General features: G+C 33.4%; 2 protein-coding genes across 2 annotated transcripts; both read right to left on the bottom strand.

The window, feature by feature from the left end:
* Positions 1–2,382: 2,382 nt before the first annotated feature.
* Positions 2,383–10,204, bottom strand: LOC111378482 (aspartate--tRNA ligase 2, cytoplasmic-like). The gene is made up of 10 exons (XM_023001689.1): positions 9,588–10,204; positions 7,850–7,960; positions 7,495–7,608; positions 6,710–7,000; positions 6,523–6,633; positions 6,322–6,375; positions 4,934–5,013; positions 4,640–4,755; positions 3,374–3,488; positions 2,383–2,738 (listed from the first exon to the last, which is right to left on the bottom strand). Exons 1-10 carry the CDS (start codon positions 10,113–10,115, stop codon positions 2,612–2,614), a joined length of 1,647 nt encoding a protein of 548 aa, XP_022857457.1. The 5' UTR covers positions 10,116–10,204; the 3' UTR covers positions 2,383–2,611.
* Positions 10,205–11,272: 1,068 nt separating this feature from the next.
* LOC111378481 (N-terminal acetyltransferase B complex auxiliary subunit NAA25-like) lies at positions 11,273–15,093 on the bottom strand. The gene is made up of 7 exons (XM_023001688.1): positions 14,698–15,093; positions 14,416–14,572; positions 14,219–14,337; positions 14,039–14,113; positions 12,640–12,733; positions 12,403–12,521; positions 11,273–11,730 (listed from the first exon to the last, which is right to left on the bottom strand). The coding sequence occupies exons 1-7, from the start codon at positions 14,842–14,844 to the stop codon at positions 11,635–11,637; spliced, it is 807 nt and encodes a 268-aa protein (XP_022857456.1). The 5' UTR covers positions 14,845–15,093; the 3' UTR covers positions 11,273–11,634.
* Between the last annotated feature and the right edge of the window lie 4,263 nt (positions 15,094–19,356).

Below are 19,356 nucleotides of genomic sequence, written 5' to 3'. Positions count from 1 at the left end.
TTCCAGAAAATGATGAAATACTAAGAGGCAATATGCCAAAATATGGTCGAAGACAAAAGAAGGAAATGGGTGTGGTGAGATTGTCAAAGTCTATTAACCATTAGCTGTTTTGGCCGGCACCTTTGAGTATATTTCTCTTGCCAGTTTTGAGTTCATTACAAGTCTTGTATTTATGTGCTAACTTGTGTATTTCTGTGCTCTTTTTTCTTGTTATTAGTGATGCTTGATTTAGCCTTGGTTGGCCATTTATTTATTTTTTGTGATGTTGAAATCAACTTTAAGTCACCTTTTGAAAATTCTTGATACCATCATAATAATTCCAACTTTATTTCTTAAGAGATGGTAAAGCAGGAAGAAATAATTTATTAGGCGGTAGACACATTTTGAATATAATGTCTTTTGATTTTTGGGCACTGGAAGAAAGTAATTCATCCAAATAATTGGGTTCATTTACTCATTTTTGTGCTTCGTGAGCTAAAAGATCATCAATGTTGATTCCATAGCAATCATTTCCATTGTCTATACTTTGAGAATAATTTGAATTACATCCGATTGAGTTTGCGATCTTTACGATGATTCTAGTTTGGTCTTCACGTTGATCATAAAAAAAAAATGGAAGCTATTGCACTCGTGTCACTTCACAACTAGTTTTGTTCTGATATCGGCATTGAGCGGATTAGTTGTGTCCTCAAAAGATTTTCCCCCCAATTAAACGCTCTTTCAATATTGTTATCTGGATTAGGTGGAATGGAAGCAATAGCATTAGAAATTGGTCATTCTCAACATCATCACTCTGGACTAGCTGTACAAAGGTCAGGTGAACTTACTATTCAACCTTATTGGCTTCCCTAGTATTTTCTCATTCATGGGCATTTTGAGTTTGAAGTAATGGATAGTGGCGCCTGCGAGTTGTGTCACCATGACGGCACTTGGTTCACCTACAAATATACATGACACGTTGAAAAATCAATATACATGTCATGCAAAGTATAGATTTTAAGTAATGATATTCATCATTATTGGCATTAAGCACCAATCTAGGTGATAATTACGTAACATTAAATGATAGTTTCATTAACTGCAAAGTTACATGATTCATTTAATTGAACGTATAAAGTGTAGTCATCTAAACAAATGCAGTGCTGAATAGTATTAGTCATTGATTTTAATATCATGCTCTGATACCAATTGACATGATCTATTGTGAATCATCCTAGTGGACCTAAAATATGACATGCGCCAATATTATTTCCACCACCAACCGTTATTCCTCGACTAAATGATTTTAGGAAACTTTCGAGGGTTTCCACTGTAATTTGAATTTAACCAACATGAAAATAAATTTTTTTAAAAAATAAAAATCCTTGTACAACCACATATTGGGAACCACACATCCCTCCAAAACATACCTAATAGAGTGATATAGTTACAACGGGATGATAACTAACTCCCTTCTCAATAACAGCCCCAAATGCATATCATATAATTCTGCAGCGAGTTTTTTTAAATGCATGTCACATGAAATGACACAACCATTTGTGAAAACAGAGTAGATAAGTTGAGAGTAATAGTTCTACTATGATTTGTGTTCATCAATCATATTGTATTCTCATCAAATTATTATATCGATGCTTGGGGTGTTGGAATTTAAACGAAATTTTAACTTGTCTATATGTTGCTCGTGAGCCGCCGAGTACCAGTCTTGCAACAGTATCGGCGCAAAAAAGAGGATCTGCTAATTTTTCCATATTTTGATCATATAACTATACTTTTTTTCACAAATAACTCCATTCAATGAATTTTTCAAAATTTACCTCAGTAAAGATTGATCTAAAATTTTAACGAAAAGGAAGTAACAACCATTCTCATATATTGTCATTCTTTATCTTATTTTTGGTATTCGTGATTGGTCCCCGTTGCCATCCCATTTAGCCGCTGATTGACAATCATTATTTGAAAACTCTTTTATCTGTATGCTTATTTTCAACCACATATTCACACAATAAAATATTTTACATGTAAATACAAAATTTTTCCCTACTTTTTAACTATACATTCTCTTGAAAATTATTATTCAAAACATTATTTTTCCCAAATAATAATTGTCAAATAAGGACTTAATATGGAATAATTATTACTAGTACAAAAACAATAAAGTTCAAAGAAAAAAAAATATAATTTTATCCAAATATTATTAGATAAGTTTAGCTATATTTATTTCAGCCAAAAACAATTTTCACATTCAAATTTAGAAACTTAATAATGAGATAAAAGAGAAATGAGGATTAAAAATATTATTCAACAATAATTTGAAATAGATAAAATGTCAGTGTATACCTCTAGTGTGTAATGTGCTCTAAATTGGAATTGGCTGCAATGACATGACAAAAGCAGTATTTATATAACTTCATCTCAAGTAAATACTGAACCAAATGAAGAGAAGACAAATACTGAACCAAATGAAGAGAAGACAACATGCACGTTAGCACCCCAATACAGAGAGAGACGGCGAAAAAACTGTAATGTATTTGTATTCTTCTTCCGCTTCTTAGTAATAATAATTTTATCTGTTTTCAGGTGAAAAATAACATCAACAAATCTATGACAATGATCAAGGGGCAATCCTTTGTGGATCGCGTGGGAAAAGTGAAGATTTGCGGATGTTATTCAGAGCACAGAATAGCATCACCACGCGCTCTAATCCCACTCCAAACCCACCATGAGGTGGTGCGCCGTACCTTCAGCAAGCCAACCACAAATTCAGATTTCTCAGCGTTACTAGTAAGCTAACGAATAGCAGAAATAGCTATAATTTTACAGGAAATTATACATTTAAAGTAAGAATACTGCAAATGATAGATAATCAAGGAGAAAATATGATGCACAGATGAAAAATGAAATGAGGAAACAACTTTCAACACTAACTTCCAATTCCAAAATCAACTAATCTTTCTCTAGTCAGCTTAAAAGATGGCAGCCAGCATTGTACATGATTTCTAGTTCTGTTTTCTTTAGCGAGAATCAGTTAATTTTGCATTTGAAGACAGTGAGTGCATAATTCAAATGCTCATCTCACTAAAATCAATTATATAACCTTCATACTTCAGTACAAAAAGGCTTATCTCTTAGCATTCAGTTAAATAATGTAAGCCCAGAGAAGGCTAACGACAATGTTTTAAAGCATGTTTTGGAAGTGTTTATAATGAGTTAAAAGATAGAAATGAGTGGCGGATATGTGAATAAAAAGTGACTTGAGTGTTTATAAACAATTTATAAACCTGGGAAACATAGGCTACATTTGCAATCAAAAGGAAACATGGCTACTCCAATAATAAAAATCTTGAAACCAAGAAAGAGCGAGTGAAAAGAGTACCTGAAGGAATCGATATATGTAGATATTGTCTTGACATCGATTCCACATGCTTGTGCACGTTCTGTCAAGTACTCAGGCACATGGACACGCTGAGCTCCTGAAATAATTTCCTCGCCTAATAATTCAGTAACACATTGTATTAGATCTCATATTAGTACTGAGGAAAAAATAAATAAATAAATAAATAAAATCCTAGCACTTCTCAGATATAGAGCTTTTTTCTTCCTTTGTCCAAACAGAAACACAAGAAAATATTTAGGAAAGTATTTCCAAGAGAGCAATTTTTATAGAATAACACGATATTATTTCAACCTTATCGTTATTCGAGTTTCAGAAACAGCAAATATCCGGAAAAATAACACATCCATGTTATTTTTAGCTCAAGTGCAACTTTATGGCATGGTTACATGATTTATATTTTGTATTCGGTTTTATGTAAACTTATAAATATTAACAAAAATTAGAAACTTCACAGTTAAAATAATATATAATGGTGAGGTTGCTCTAATTGATATCCTTAGTAGGATTTCTTTGCGGTTAGCTGCAACAGAACGTAAAATTGAAAATTCCAAGTAAAAGAAAGAAAAACGAGGAACAAAATAACCTATAAACATATTCAAATAATAGGATAGAACTTAACTCGTACACAAACTTACGGGACGGTCAAGATTCGATTGTAATTGTATTATCCTTATCCTTGTACAAAGTGGACTTAAATTCAATACAACTTCAATCTAAATACAATGGTGTGCACAAACATGAACAGATTTGAACAGCACAACCGTTAAACAACTTGAATAGCATCTCAGCCATCATAAAACAGTTGCAATTGACAAAAATAGAACCAGTAAGCCAGGTCCTCACTAGAGAAAAATTGTTCGATGTTTTGCAATTAGGGATTGGGAAAATCTGGCCCCATTATGCAATTTAAAGCAATTAGTAAAGGTGTTGGGTTGCCTGGAGATTTATGAAACATTAGTTACCCAACATTGCAATTAAAACTGAAAAAAAAAAAAAGGTAATTTGGCCCAAAACCACGATTGCCATAAAATAGTGGAATGGATACCTTCAATACTAGTCTTATTTGCATTGTGCGCACGAGTGAGTTCAAACTAGACAAATTTGTTAAGTCATATATGTCTTCTCAATTTATTAATTTCAGAGGTTAACATATGTCCAATGCTCAAAAGCTTTCCTTTTCAAATTATATTCTGTCTAAGAATGCACAATGGCGTCTCATGTTACATAGAAGGGCTTGATGCTCACCTCGAATAAAAACATCAAATGAGTTACTATAAAGCGGATTCTCGTAACAAGGCATGGTATAGAAGGGTCTCACAGCCAAAGGATAGCGGTGAAGAATGTAGAACTCTGTGTCATACCTATGATCATAAAAGTAGAATTAAAATCATTAGCGGTGAAGAATGTAGAACTCTGTATCATACCTATGATCATAAAAGTGAAATTAAAATCATGTCCAACAATCTCATTATTAGTCAGAGATGTGAACCAAAAATGCAAAAGGGAAAATTAGCAAAAATATTGATGAAATCAACATACTTCTCAAGAACAAGCTGGCCCAATTTTCTCTCTGATTCCATGTTAAGATCTCCAAGAGGATCAATTTCAACACCAGCTTCCTGCGCAAAGAGTTCATAAACACAATAAAAACAGTGATTTTTCTCAAGATATGTATCTAAAATATGAGATGGACCTGGAGCTATCATAGCATATTATCTACATTGCAGGACAGACTATTTCAGCACATGGAAATTATTATTATTATTATTATTATTATTATTATTATTATTATTATTATTATTATTGTTACTACTACTACTACTACTACTACTGAATATGGACAAGACTATTTCAGCACATAGAAATAATTATAATTATTATTATTACTACTACGACTACTGAACAATGACACTGGGAAAAAAGGGAAAAAAACCATTTGCAAGTTATAATCTTCTAGAACACAAATTCCACGTGATCATCATTGACCTAACAAAATCTACTTATAGGGGTGCTTCAAAATTGTCCAGTATGCTTTTCATGGTCCACGATTGTTAGCTTCAGTAATTACCTCCTCTTCGACTGGAAATTCTTCAAAAAAAGGATAAATCGTACAACATATCAAACAGAAAAAGATATCAGAAAGACTACCACAAAGTCGTCCAACCACCCCTTTTCTGACCCTACCACTTGCCAGATTTAATTATCAAATTGTATTTAAAGAAAGTGAAAAAAAAAATTAATAATAATAATAATAATAAAAGGAATCAGTCACTTATATCTCGACTTTCTTGAGGCTCAGAGTCAGTGCAGCGTGGGTGAGCACCTCTGGTTCCATTTTTGGACTTTTTGTTACTGGTCTAAATTCTTTGGTTGGTTTTCTTATAATGTTTGATTTTAAGATTTATTTCGCTATTTTAAAAACAATATAACCATGGAAAACTAGGAAAAAAGTATTTGTGAGCAGAGGAGAATGCAAGAACTTGAGTGTGATGAGCCCCTCTCTCAAGTCTAACTTCAGTTTGTTGTTTCAATTTTCATTTCATTGTTGTGTTTTGTTTTCTTTCTCTAGATTTCTTTTCTTCCAAATTCATAGCAAGCATACATTTTTATTCAATAGTTGGTCAGTTCTTGACCCATTGTAAATTCAGTGTTGCAATTGACTTTGTTGAAATGATTTAGATGGTTTATCACAAGCACAGAAGCAACTTTCTGAATTATTTCATTAGTTCTTATAGAGGCTTATCGAGAGTTGGGCCTTGCTTCACAGAGGCAAAACAGCTCGATAGCCTCTTTAAACTTTTTATAATTTATTTAGCAGAAAATTCTTTCTTTTATATTCTCTTGTTTTTTTCTTTAAAACAAACAGAGTAGTCTCATCAGAAGAAATAGTTCTTCACGGAAAAAGATGAAAATTTCATTTCTCCTACCTTCAGCATCCGAATCCCTTCTTCAAAGGTAAGCCGCAAGGTCTTTCGCAAGTACTGCATACCCAATCAAAGGCAGGAATTAGTAATTTAGTATCAAAGCAAAAAAATTGACATTTCTTAATCGGTATCTGTGTGGGGATCCATAACAACTTCTTTCACAAAAATAAAGATCGCAAATCATGTAAAATGAGTAGCAATGACCTTCAATGGCTTAAAACGGTATTGTGCATTGATGGCCTCAAGCTCCTTTCGACAAGTATCATTCAAACTGTCAAACATGGTAACAAATAAGCGGTCAACAATATCCATTACCTGCATGAGTAAGATCAGGAAGTTACAAAGAAAGTTTACTTCAAGTACTCAAAACTTCTATGCTAATTATGCATACCTCTGAATAGTGCTCCTTGATCTCCATTTCAACATCAAGACCAGTGAATTCACACAAATGTCTGTGTGTAAAAGAATCTTCTGCCCTAAATACAGGACCAATTTCAAAAACACGGCCAAAATCACCACAAATTGCCATTTGTTTGTGAAGCTGAGGTGACTGTGCCAGACATGCAGGTTGCCCCTTGTAATCGAGTTTAAAAACAGCTGAACCACCTTCACTAGAGCCTGCTATCAATTTTGGCGTGTGGATACCAACAAAACCTTCAGACAGTAAAAACTGCCTAAATATCTGAACGAACATGAAATAGAATTAAGGCTCAGAAGGTACAATTTTGCAATGATTATAACATTGATTCAATAAGTTTCACATTCATGAAATGACCGAAATTTTTGGCAACAGCAGCCATTTCTAGATACCCTCAACACTTGAAAAAAGCAAATTCAAACAATATATGCAAGCAATTTCTTTCCAAAAATATCATTAAAAACAGAAGTAAAAAAATGTCGATGGGAAGAGGCAAAACATATTATGCTACCCTTGCCAGCATCAGCAAAACTGAATAAACACGATAGCATATCATCAGAACTGAACTACATCGAACAAAAAAGACTGCATTATATTGCTGGAAATTCTATATTCTACAGCACTGGGATCAAGAGTAGGAAGTTCAAAGGACAAATAATTGTTTTAGAAGACAATATGTCCAAGTCAAGAAGACCCCAAATGAGGATGCACATGGAAAAGAAATGAAGACATACAACGCCCAAATGAAGTCTACATACATTTTCAACTTGACATTGAATGCGAAAAATTCCTTGATTAGCTGGCGTGCGAATGTCAAGGACCCTGAAATTCAATCGTGTATCCTGATTTACACGAACAAGTTGCTCTCCAGCCTGCATCATAAAACAGATCAGTTTAGATGCTCAATATAAAAGAATTTATCCATCAATTTCTTGTAGGCCAAGTACTACAGGAACACAACTAATTATTGATATCCACTAGGTGAATTTGTTACAAGAATCACAGGGAAAATTTGTTTTAGAAACATTGAAAAATATGCATTATACAAGGGAATATATTCCTCCATGTGCCTGGGTAAACATGTAAAAACGTGTAAACTGCAAGAAAGCATACCTTCAAAGCCTTCTCTATTTCCTCTTCACTTCTAGCAGCATCCTCAATATTAATAGGTAGTGTAGGAATAGCCTTGTTGACACAATAAAGTTTTCTCACTTGCACCTCCACCTACAGCAAACCAATCCATTGTTCATCAGAAATACATAGATAATTCAAAATGCACTTGTTACTCGCTGATTCACTCAAGGTTCTCATGCACCTTGCAGCCACATTTTATTAAAAAAAAAAAAATTCCGGTATTGCCCCATTCAGAGTACAACTTACAATATACGAGAGAATATTTATTTGATTACTCTCTAGTCAACTATCATTTGGTGTCCCATAAATTTTAGTTGAAAGGTGAAAACCTTTTTACATGTGTACTAACAATTATGCATAGGTTGAAATTCTAGTAGCCTTACTGACCAAAAAATAAATTATTTCATACACGGTATTGAATAGAACCAAGTTTGTTCAACATTTTATCCAAGTGAATTTTTATTTGACATATAGCAGAATGTTTTATACTCTTCCAGTTTATTAAAGAGAATTTCAAAATTCAAATTATATATCCTAATGAATTCCTAGCACTCGTGTTTATTATTAGTCACAAACCAACGAAATTTCACTTTTAAATTTCAGTTACGCCTGGCATAAAGAAATTAAACTATAGTTAAGTAGGCACCAGATTAGAATTTTTAGAACTAAATTTAGAGCCCACATGACACACACAATCAGACGTGTAAGGGCCTGCATGGGATTTTTTTTTTCACCTATTTTGACCAGTTCTGGTCAGCACAGTTCATGAGGGGTACGAAAAATCGGTGCTTGGTAGTTTTTTTTTTTTTTTTTTTTTTTTTAAATCGGTGTAGTGTAATTTTGACCAGTTTTCTCAACCCACCAAATTGGTGGCGTTTCTCATAATTCTCTGCTAATTTTTACCCTCAGTAAAATAATTATTTCCAACCAACATATTTTGTTCAAAATTAACCTAGTTAAAAATTATATATTAACTGAAAAAATTATTTATAAGCAAAAAAAAAAAAAATTTACATTATCATTAAAAATTACTGATAAGAAAAATATTGCTTATAAGATGAAAAATTCCTTTTATTTAAAAAAAATTTGTTTATAAAATAAAATACTACTAATGAGACAAAAAATCACTAATAAAATATAAAATATTACTTATAAGTAAAAAATTCACTTAAAATGTACAAAATTAACTTATAATGGTAAAGTTTTCTTATAAGGGAAAAAAAAATACGAACTTAAAATTTTAAGCAAATATTTAACCTTTTTTTAACCATTTAAGCTAAATATTAACTTATACGCAACAAAAATTACCCACAAGCAAAATATAAATTGACAATTTCACTAATGGACATATACGTATTTATTCTTCTAAAAAGCTTTCAGATTATTCAAAGCATGGATTGGACTATTTCAAAAATAGCTACAAAAACCGCTCAAAATTGTACTTTAGAAATCGCTCATAACTGCTCCCAAGCAGGCCCTATTATTCTCATCAGTACGGTGCATGCATGTTGTTAAAAAAGTTGCCGTGTCAACATACTTCGGCAAATTGAACCAAAAGCAGAAAAAAGACACACACACACACACACACCAACTAACGAGCTCTGATTGATGGAATATGTGAAATATCAAGTTCAATTATGCGGAAAATTTTCCCAATTCCTTCCTTCAAGTCCCTGCATTGCAAGTTGCAACAATACAAACACGAAAACACACGGACCTGTTGAGTGGCGCCTGTGATGGTAGTAGCAGGCACAGAGATAACTCCTTCGATATCAACAATTGATTCCCTGCTCAAACTGGTGGCAAATTTCACCATCTGGGCACTGACAACATCGGGCGTCACAGTCAAAATGCACTGCACCGTAAACCCCCGTTCCCTCACCACAACAAACGCCATCTTTTTACCTACGGCTCGAATTGCCTGACACCGGCCTCGGATCAGAACATCCTGGTCCTTCAACCCTTCGTTCAACTCCTTCACTTCCGTCCACTTTCGGCCCGAAATTTCCTTCGACTTCAAATCATCCAATGGGGTTTCACCGTAATTTTCGGCCAATGGATCCGCAGCGTCAATTGCCATGGAAGAAATATTAGTAGCTGCTGCAGCCGCTGCCGCTTCTTGGCGTTTGCGCAAGCGTTCAAGTTTTGCAGCCTCCTTTTTGGACAATTTCTTACCACTTCCTTCTTCATTTTGTGATTGATCTTCAGGGTTTGTCGGGTTTTGGGACGGTTCTTCAGAAGCCATTTTTACAAAGAGAGAATGGGGATTACGTAGGGTTTTAGAGATGGGAAAAAGAAAGTCGTAATGATTCGATATGTTGAAGAAATGAACAGTCTATTATTGACTATGTATTGATGGAAGAGCCCATGAAATTCTTATTCCTAACTCGATCGAATCCAATTTCCCTTTGGCCTCTGTAAATGAAAATCGATGGAATAATATTTTTTTAAAAAAAATGAGTTGTTAAAAAAAAAAATTTTTGATTCACGTATAATATTAGAAGATTGTATGGTTAAAAAGAGGAGAGAAAAATATAAGGCCAAACGAAAAACCAGACCAAATTTCGGTCTTTAAGTTTCTATTCAAATATCAATTCTAATTACAGAAGCGAAAAACGCATCTATATCATAAATTATATGCGAGTTAATATATGTTTAGAATTGGAAAAAAATCACTTCTATAATTAAAATAAAGTATTCAATAAAAATTTAATTTTAGAAACTTGGTACATTTCAATATAGATATATCCAAATCCCTCTATAAAAGTCTCAATATTAGATAAACATTTTTGGATGATAATATTCCCACTCACATTTTAGAATACCAAATTTGTTATTTTCACAACTTAGCCTCTGCTTCGTTTAGATAAAATCAATCTTTAATAATAGATATACGTTCGAGGGTGCTGAGAGCTAGAAAGCTCCATAATGATGGAGGCTCATGCTTGAACCTCCATAACATTACTTTACTAAAAAAAAATTCATAAAAACATATTACTTTATAAAAATTAATTTTAAAAATTATATTTGATTGATTATGTCATTTTGAAGCACAATCTAAAATATTAAGATTAGAATCATTTCACGATAAAAATGAAATGGCAATAAAAACTTATTTTTCGAAAAATAAATATATTCATTTGTTAACATGTTTGGTCTTCATTTTTTAAAATTTATTTTCCTTCAAACATATTTTCAATCATATATTTATGGAATTCACACTTTCATTCTTGAATTAGTGTGGAGAAATAGAGAGGCATGACTGTAGCGTGTAAAAATGGAGAAAGAGTAAAGAAAGCTCTATGACATAATTCTCCACCCTGCGTAAATTGAGGAAAAGCAACAAAGTAATTGTATCAAACACGTAAGATAAACGACGTCGTTGCTTTCTCTCAATATAATAAAAAAAAAAAAAAAAGCTACAGTGAAATAAAATGGAAGAATCTACTGTTCTTTCTACAGTAGTGAAACACAGCCCTTTTTATATAGTAGTGATAAAAATATCAAATCAGGAATATATTTGATTTTCTGAAATATTTGAAGATATTTAGCAATTGAACTGCTACAGGAATGTAAAAGACACAGCTATAACAGTTGAGTTCACTAAGAAAATATGTGTATAAGGTAGCCCAAAGCAAGCCAGGCAACCTAAGCATTTAGACTGTCTGTTGGGAGTTTCATTGCTTTATCCTTTAAGGTGGAACCATACCCAGTAAAGGCATCCATGTCTCCAGATCCAATTTCCAATAAACAAATTGCCTGGATCACCCAGTTAATTCAAGGTGGCAAGCAAATATAAACGATCTGCAAACTGGCCAGGCTCGGGTTTGGTTGACAAGTATTTCAGTTGTGTTCTGAGACTGAGATGGGAAGTATAACTATGAGGAGTATTGCCTATTGCCATTCAGTAAGAATTGTTGAAATGGAACCAGAACCCTTCTAGAATGCATAGTATGTTATTCTGATAGCAGCAGAATTCGCAAGAAAAAAGAAAACATATTTTGAAAAGGATTGATCTTGGGGAAAAAAAAGAAAAGAAAAGGAAGACAGAATAAAGTTTAAATAGGAAGCAAAGCAACCACTAGAAATATGAGCAGATCAGAAAAATTAATGGTACAGTAGATCAAAACTTCTTTAAGATAAAAAGAACAAAGGAAATTTCTGCAAAAATAAATATTCACAAGTCTAAACATCAAGAAGTTAAATTAAAAAATCATGCTTACAGGTCCCATATTTGACTAATTATCATAATGGAACTTCAATTGTTTCTTTTTTAAGGGTTTATTCTCGTCTAATGGTAATAGGTTACTTCCATAGCTATTACTAGTTAAAATTTTAAAAAATCCATATTTGATTGCTTAATATAATATTAACAGTATTCTTTTACACTGAAAAAACTACAATATTACTAGTCAAAATCCAAAATAGTATTATGCCCGTTTTCAGTTAAAACTAGTGAAAACAATTTTATGCTACTATTGAGATTGATCAATTGACTATAAAGCATCAGAAGAGAATGGTCCAGAAAATACCTGTAGGCGTAATTTGTCAACTTCAATCATCATAAGAGATCCTAAATTTCCAGAAAGAATTTCTAATGCATCTCCATATTTGGATTGCTGCTCCAACAGAGATATATAGACACTAAGAGCTGCAGTAACCACCAGTCGCTTTAGTGACTTGAACTAGCAAAAAATATGGCAACCAATCTCATTTTGATGGCCTACTAAAACTAGTACCAAAAGAAAAAAAAAAAAAAAAGGATTTACCTTCTGGTTCATGCAAACTATGAGAAGATATATGTTTCTTGAGTAAACCTTCAGCTAACTGTAAAAGCTTCTCTCCCCCATTGCCACAACAAACCTTGTCAAGTTCAAATACCATACGTAAGCATCTAGGAAACTGATATATCCAGAAGAAACATAGATATCATGGTAGTCATTATTATATCATTCACAGTTCTGAACATATGCCCTATCATCAGCTTCAAAGGTAAAATAAAGATCATGAGCCGGTGGTAAATAATGCAATTTAACCATAATAGCTGAACAGGATTGAAACTGGCTGTGTTAGACCAATACCCTCTAGCTTGGCAAGTTTCGATATGTGCTAGGCATTAATCTAGATTGGGCTAGGCTAAGCTTAAATACAAATTTACTCAAACCATAATGCATTGAGTTTCGGCTACAGAATTTTAGCCCAATTTAAGCCTACTCCAAAAAATGTTGTAACTTATTCTCGTTGAATATATAATTTACCTATTACGATAAATCCTTGATAGGATTGTTTCTACTCTTCTTCTCCTGATATTCTACTCCTTTTAGTTTACTTTTTATTTGCTCTATGGTACTAGTGAAATGATGAACATGTTTTGAGACACTCTGTGATGTCTGATTATTGCTCATATGAAATTTGATCTTGAATAATGTTCAGAAACAATCCACATTCATGGGGAAACGATTCAGTACAAATTATTTTATTGTAATGAGTCTTTTCTTTCGATTATACAGAATTTTAACATAAACTAAGTGATGATATACATAGTATAGTTGGTCAAATGTGAAGATATAGCAGAATTTACATACACATCTAATTGGTGAGTCAGAAACCAAACATAAACCCAAACCTTGCACTACTTCTTTCCTGATTGATGGTGGCCAAGGGACAAGTAATTCCTCCTAGTGTAACAAGCTTTCCTCCTAGTGTAACAAGCTATTTGATAAACATGAACCTTTCTCCCAATTAAGACGAACACAAATTTCTTACGTTCCTGATATAGATCGCGATATTAGGTGTTAAAATTCCATCAAAATTGATCAAACTAACAATTTCTTCAGTCAACTCATAGAAGATTATCTTCAAGGGTATTCTTTTGTGTACTGTGAGCTAAAAAGAGATGAGCATCTAAACTTTTCCTAATTGGCAATTTCTATTTTGTAAAGCCTTGGAAGATGTCTTCAGAAAAATCAGTGATGTTCATTCAGCCAGATGGTATTTCAATAGAAATCAAAAGAATTAAAAGGCATAAGAACTTTTTATGTTTGCTCTCCAGTTCCAATTTCTGAATTTAACAAATCAAAGGGTGAAGCATGCTGAAAACTAATCATTGCCACAAATTCTAACAGATCTTATCCACATAAGAATGATAGTATTTATATCAATAAGGACCTGTAACTGAATGCTGCAAACAGCCCAAAGCAAGAACCTTTCTTCACCAACAATCTTGTACATTTTAATAGCTATCTGCGACCAAGAGGGAAAGTTTTGAAATGAAAATTAAAGAAATCCATAAGCCTAACATATAAGTAACATACAAAAAATGTTGGGAAGCAACATCATGTCATTCACCTGTTGCTGCTTCACAAAAGAATATTCATGAACGTAACAGTTGAAAAGACCCATCATTAGTTCCAAATTGTTGGGATACTTGCCACATGCATACTCATAACAACTTGTCGCCATATCAACTGTTATAGTAAACAATATTTAAACGCATATTCCTCCAAGAAAAACAAGCACAAAAATTAAGTAGAGGTAACACGGACAGTGATCTAGGCGCTGGAAAACAATCTGTAAAGTGCTAAGAGTGAGATCATCTATGATGCTGGAGTCATTGGTGAATAAAATCTCTTTGGCATTTAAACAAACAGAAAGCGCTTCGTCATTTTTGCCCATTCTTTCCAATATCAGAGCCTTCAAAGCCTGCACGCATTGCAACCGTAATATGAATACTGATCACCAACATTCACGTTTACCTATCCCAAATAAATACTGAAGAAAATGAAATTAAAAAGAAAAATAAGCGGGGGACGGGCTGACAAACTTACAAGAGCATAAGGAGAATTTGGGTATTTGGAGAGAAGGGTGGCGGAGTGCTTGAGGGCGTTCTTGAACTGGCGAGAATCGATGGCATCCCAAATGGGTCGGACCCGCCGCTCCGGAATGCCACCCGCTAACCCGAATTTGGACGCCATTCAGGAAAAACAGTTCTGAAGAATTCTGGTCGCTTAACGGGTGCAATTAACGGAACGGCGTTCCGGAGAGATCAGCACAAAAATTCAGAAAATAAAAATAAATATAGTGCTGGGTTGGGAATTTGGAGATGCGCAGGTAGAGGGGAATCTGCTTCCAAGTGGGATAGCAGTCCAGTTGACGACGCTTAGGTTTTCCCTTTGGGGGTATTAGGGTTATAGACGTAATACCTAGCTTGCCAGCATGAACAATGTTGTAAATTGATTTACTAATAGGTCATTTTACTATGCAATGATTCTTTCTGAGTAGCTCTATTTACATTCATGCTTTTTACAAGTATATCTACTTTTAAAAATAAAATTTTACAATATTTTAAGTCATATATAAATTTACTTAAATAGACATAAGTAATACTGAAATACACACTAATTTGTTGAATCAATTACTTTAATTCTACCCAAATCATCAAAATTATATTCTGCTAGACGGCAAATTATAATTGGCAGCCGGCTACTGTTCAGTTCTAGGATTTACCAACAAACCCCAGCAGATCTTTTGTTGTTCTTCTTTATTTTCTCATTCTTCTTGTCCAATTTTTTCAAAATCAAATGATGGCGGGTGACTGATGATTTTAGGTTGTGTTTGGACATGGCTGTAGGGTGATGGGTTTTTATTTTTTGTGGGCGTGGGGTGGCTGTTTGAGGAGGAAGAACATGTCTTGGTTTTATCCAGTGACACGGCGAGCAACACCTTGTTGTCGGAGAAGAATGAATGAGGGAGACCAGGTAGGGGGAACATTGGGATTTGGGAAACTAGAGTTTGTCTTTTGTCTTTTGACTTTTGTTTTTTGTTTTATTTTTAAGTTTTAATATTATTCTAAGCTTACTCATATAGAAATTTGAAATTCACCTACGGATGATCCGGCAAAGTTATCATTTGTATGATTGCTTTAATAATAAAATTGCCTTCTTTGGGCTAAAAAAAAAGTCTCAGATATAATGATGAGTTTGCCAATCATAAATGCCAGAAACGATTATTGTTTGTAATTCAATTATAATTATTTTATCTCATTTTAAATATCCCTTGTTTTGTTCTTATTTCATTCATTTGTTTTGAAAGAGTTTATGGTTTTAGAAATTGTATGAATTTATAGTGTTAGGAATGTATTTAAAGTAGAATAAATATATAAAATTCACGTGGATATATAATATTTAAATGAATGGATTTAATAAGGGCAAAATTGGAAATGACGTGGATGTTAATAGTATTTTTTTTAATTTTAAAATTTTATTAGGGATTAACTTAGTGTGGGATGTATTTATAAAAAGTGTGGATGGAAATAGCAGTCCAAATTTTATTAAATTTGAGGAAATTGCCTTAAATGTCCATTTTTACATGGACATAATGTCCAAAATTTCGCAACGTCCATTTTTCAATTATTTGGACGAGAGTGCCCTTAATTCCAAAGTAGTATTCAAATGTTGTCCCATCATTAAGAATTCTATTGCCAATAAAATTAAGACACGCAACATATTCTACTTGTTTCAAAAAATACAAATGTCAATCACATTAAATACGTTTGTCGGGTCATTTGAAATAAAAAATTGGACAGGTCCATTCATGAATCAAACTCGTACGAAAACATAAAACTCTATTCCTATTCTTCATTTAATTTGAATCCAACTGTGAAATCCTCCCTCTCAACTTAGAAACCCAGAAATACAAAGCTAAAATTTACTGATTTAATTGGAAATGAAGAGCCGCTGCACCTTAACCTTTCTGTTCATCCCCTAATTGCTCTCCTAATTGTAAGTCGAAGAAGATTCTTCTGTCTTCCTTAGTTACTTTCAATAAGGTAACTTTACATAGATACATCTTTTTTTGGTCTTTTTTTATTGTTTGTGTTGTAATTTTAATATGTATTTCATCTTATTTGATTTTACAATGTTGTATTTGATTTTTGATAGTTGCAGATTTTAGTTAGGGTTTAGTAAGCTTCTCATTATTATGTTTTATATATGTGTATATGTTAATTAATTAGCTCAAAACTTGGTGTATAAACTTAATTTCATGTTCATGTATGTAACCCAATAAATTCCTTCTGTACATGTATACATCTCTCATCCAGTGTTTTGATTTTCTATGTATATGTATAGATAATAAAGACCGTAGGCAATTCTTGGCATGTTTATTGGCTCCGTGTTTCTCCCCGAACAGCTATCGGCAGCAACAACCTTTGTTTTCTTCTTATTTTGCTCTATTTTTGCGTGTATATCTATATAAAATAACGGTAGTCGGCCAATGTTTTGCTTTCAAGGGGACTCTCTTATGTATACATGTAATCATCATTTTCCAGCCTACAATGAGTGTGTAAAAATGTGAAATATTGGTTGCCCCCTCATTTTTCGTAGGCGTGTATGTATAATATGTTCTTGGCTGCCTCCAAATATGTGTGTAAAGTATATTATATGGGCTGTTGTACATGTTTATTCCTATTTTTGCGTGTATATCTATATAAAATAACGGTAGTCGGCCAATGTTTTGCTTTCAAGGGGACTCTCTTATGTATACATGTAATCATCATTTTCCAGCCTACAATGAGTGTGTAAAAATGTGAAATATTGGTTGCCCCCTCATTTTTCGTAGGCGTGTATGTATAATATGTTCTTGGCTGCCTCCAAATATGTGTGTAAAGTATATTATATGGGCTGTTGTACATGTTTATTGTACATGTTTATTCATCACTTTAACGTAGCCAAAATTGTTGACTCAAATTCAAAGCCATTAACCTCGCCTCATATAGACATGCATAGATTATTTAACAGACGAATTAATTTCTCTTCTTACAAGATTCCTTTTTAGTTGGGGTTTAAACCATCACATCAAATGACAAGTTAGTAACATTGTTTCGTACAAGAGCAGATTCATAGTTTTATGATGTAACTGCACTATTAATGTGTAGATTAGTTTGTGCACGATGAACAGTTGATTTCGAATACATGAGAATTGACATCTTATCTTCATTTTTAAGTTAAAGGCTAAATGCATGGAAAATGAGTAAGTTGTAAACATTAATATTTACTTTATTGTGTTACACACATACACATGAATACAGCACACATCTACAAACACTTCCCATACTATCTTTAAAAGAAAAATAAAATTGAAATTGAACTTTGTGATCACACATTAGGTGCTAATGTATTCATAGATCTTAGTCATCATTTCGAAGGTAATTCTAATTTTAATGTATTGTATTCCGTTGAATTTGTACAATATACTTTATGAGTACCTTGCACACTATGCTTTATGAGTACCTATTCGATCAGATAGCAAGTATCTTGAATGGTTACTTGATTTTTATTTTTTTCTGTTATCGTTTCTTAGGGTTTTTTTTTTTTTTTGTATATTCTCCTAATACTTTTTTGTGTTTTTGGTTATATGTAGATGACTTTTTCACACCGATTCAAAGTACCAGAGGAAAAGCGTCCCGACGTAGGTTTCACAAGTCAGCAACATGAAATATATAACAATTGTCCTCGACAAACTCGATGCACAACAAAAGCATATATTCAAGGAAAGTTGCATAGGACATGTTGCCAAGTTGTTAGAGCTGAAACTGTCTGGGCAATTAATTCACAAATGGTGAATAGTTGATCGGTGTTTTCTAACAAAAGTTTTGAGGTTTGGTTCAAGGTGAACCAAAGGTTTGCATGATTCGAACAGCCGGAGTTTGCATTAATCAATGGGTTGAAGTGTGATGAAGTACCGAAAGGTGATAGACAACATCCTAGGAAAAACCCGGCTATGGGACAAACTATTTATCCGTAAAGACTGGGTAACGTGTACTGACATGGAGAACGTTTTTCTAAAATATACCCAACATAATGATCGTTACAAACTTCGGTTGGCAGTGATTATTGAAGGGGTCTTCAATTGTAGAGACCCAAATATGAGGATACATCCCGAAACTCTCTTCATTGTGGATGATTTGGATTTCTTCAATGCCTACTCATGGGGACAGTGTTTCAAACTTCTTGTCAAATAACTTCTCGGTGGATGGGTGAGAAAGGCAGACCTAGCAAAGGTCCACAATTGTGACCGAATGTTTTAGACGTTGTACGGTTTCCCTCTTGCTGTTCAGGTACACATGTTCCATATTTTCATTTCATTTTTTCCATCCCATGTTATGTCCCTCTGTATAGTAACTTTCATTCTGTTCGTCATGAAGTTGTGGAGGTACGAGGCTATGCCGGAGCTGGGAGCTCGATTTGCGACAAAGACAGGTGACGATATTTCGAGGATGTTGCGATGGACTGTCACAAGACAACTGCAGTCCAGAATATATTCAAACTTCTTCAAGAAAACACATGTGAGCATCTTGCATATAAAATTCCTGTTACAATTTCAGAATGATTAATATCTCATTTTGACGATTTTGTCTTTCCCTTATAGGTGCACTTATGGACGACGCTGCGCGCTACTGCTGCAGAAGAATTGTAGCCATATATTAT

The sequence above is a fragment of the Olea europaea genome, unplaced genomic scaffold (assembly GCF_002742605.1).
Source record: "Olea europaea var. sylvestris unplaced genomic scaffold, O_europaea_v1 scaffold1819, whole genome shotgun sequence".
NCBI lineage: Eukaryota > Viridiplantae > Streptophyta > Magnoliopsida > Lamiales > Oleaceae > Olea > Olea europaea.
The sequence above is the reverse complement of the archived record's forward strand: the minus strand, read 5'-3'. Positions and strand labels throughout refer to the sequence as shown.

Coding starts and splice junctions, on each gene's coding strand:
- LOC111378481 (XM_023001688.1), bottom strand. CDS start 14,844: ATGGCGTCCAAATTCGGGTTAGCGGGTGGCATTCCGGAGCGGCGGGTC. Junction 14,573..14,697: donor CAAATTCTCCTTATGCTCTT/GTAAGTTTGTCA, acceptor CAATGCGTGCAG/GCTTTGAAGGCTCTGATATT. Junction 11,731..12,402: donor TTGACAAATTACGCCTACAG/GTATTTTCTGGA, acceptor TTCCCATCTCAG/TCTCAGAACACAACTGAAAT.
- LOC111378482 (XM_023001689.1), bottom strand. CDS start 10,115: ATGGCTTCTGAAGAACCGTCCCAAAACCCGACAAACCCTGAAGATCAA. Junction 7,609..7,849: donor AAATAGAGAAGGCTTTGAAG/GTATGCTTTCTT, acceptor TTTATGATGCAG/GCTGGAGAGCAACTTGTTCG. Junction 6,634..6,709: donor TCAAGGAGCACTATTCAGAG/GTATGCATAATT, acceptor TTACTCATGCAG/GTAATGGATATTGTTGACCG.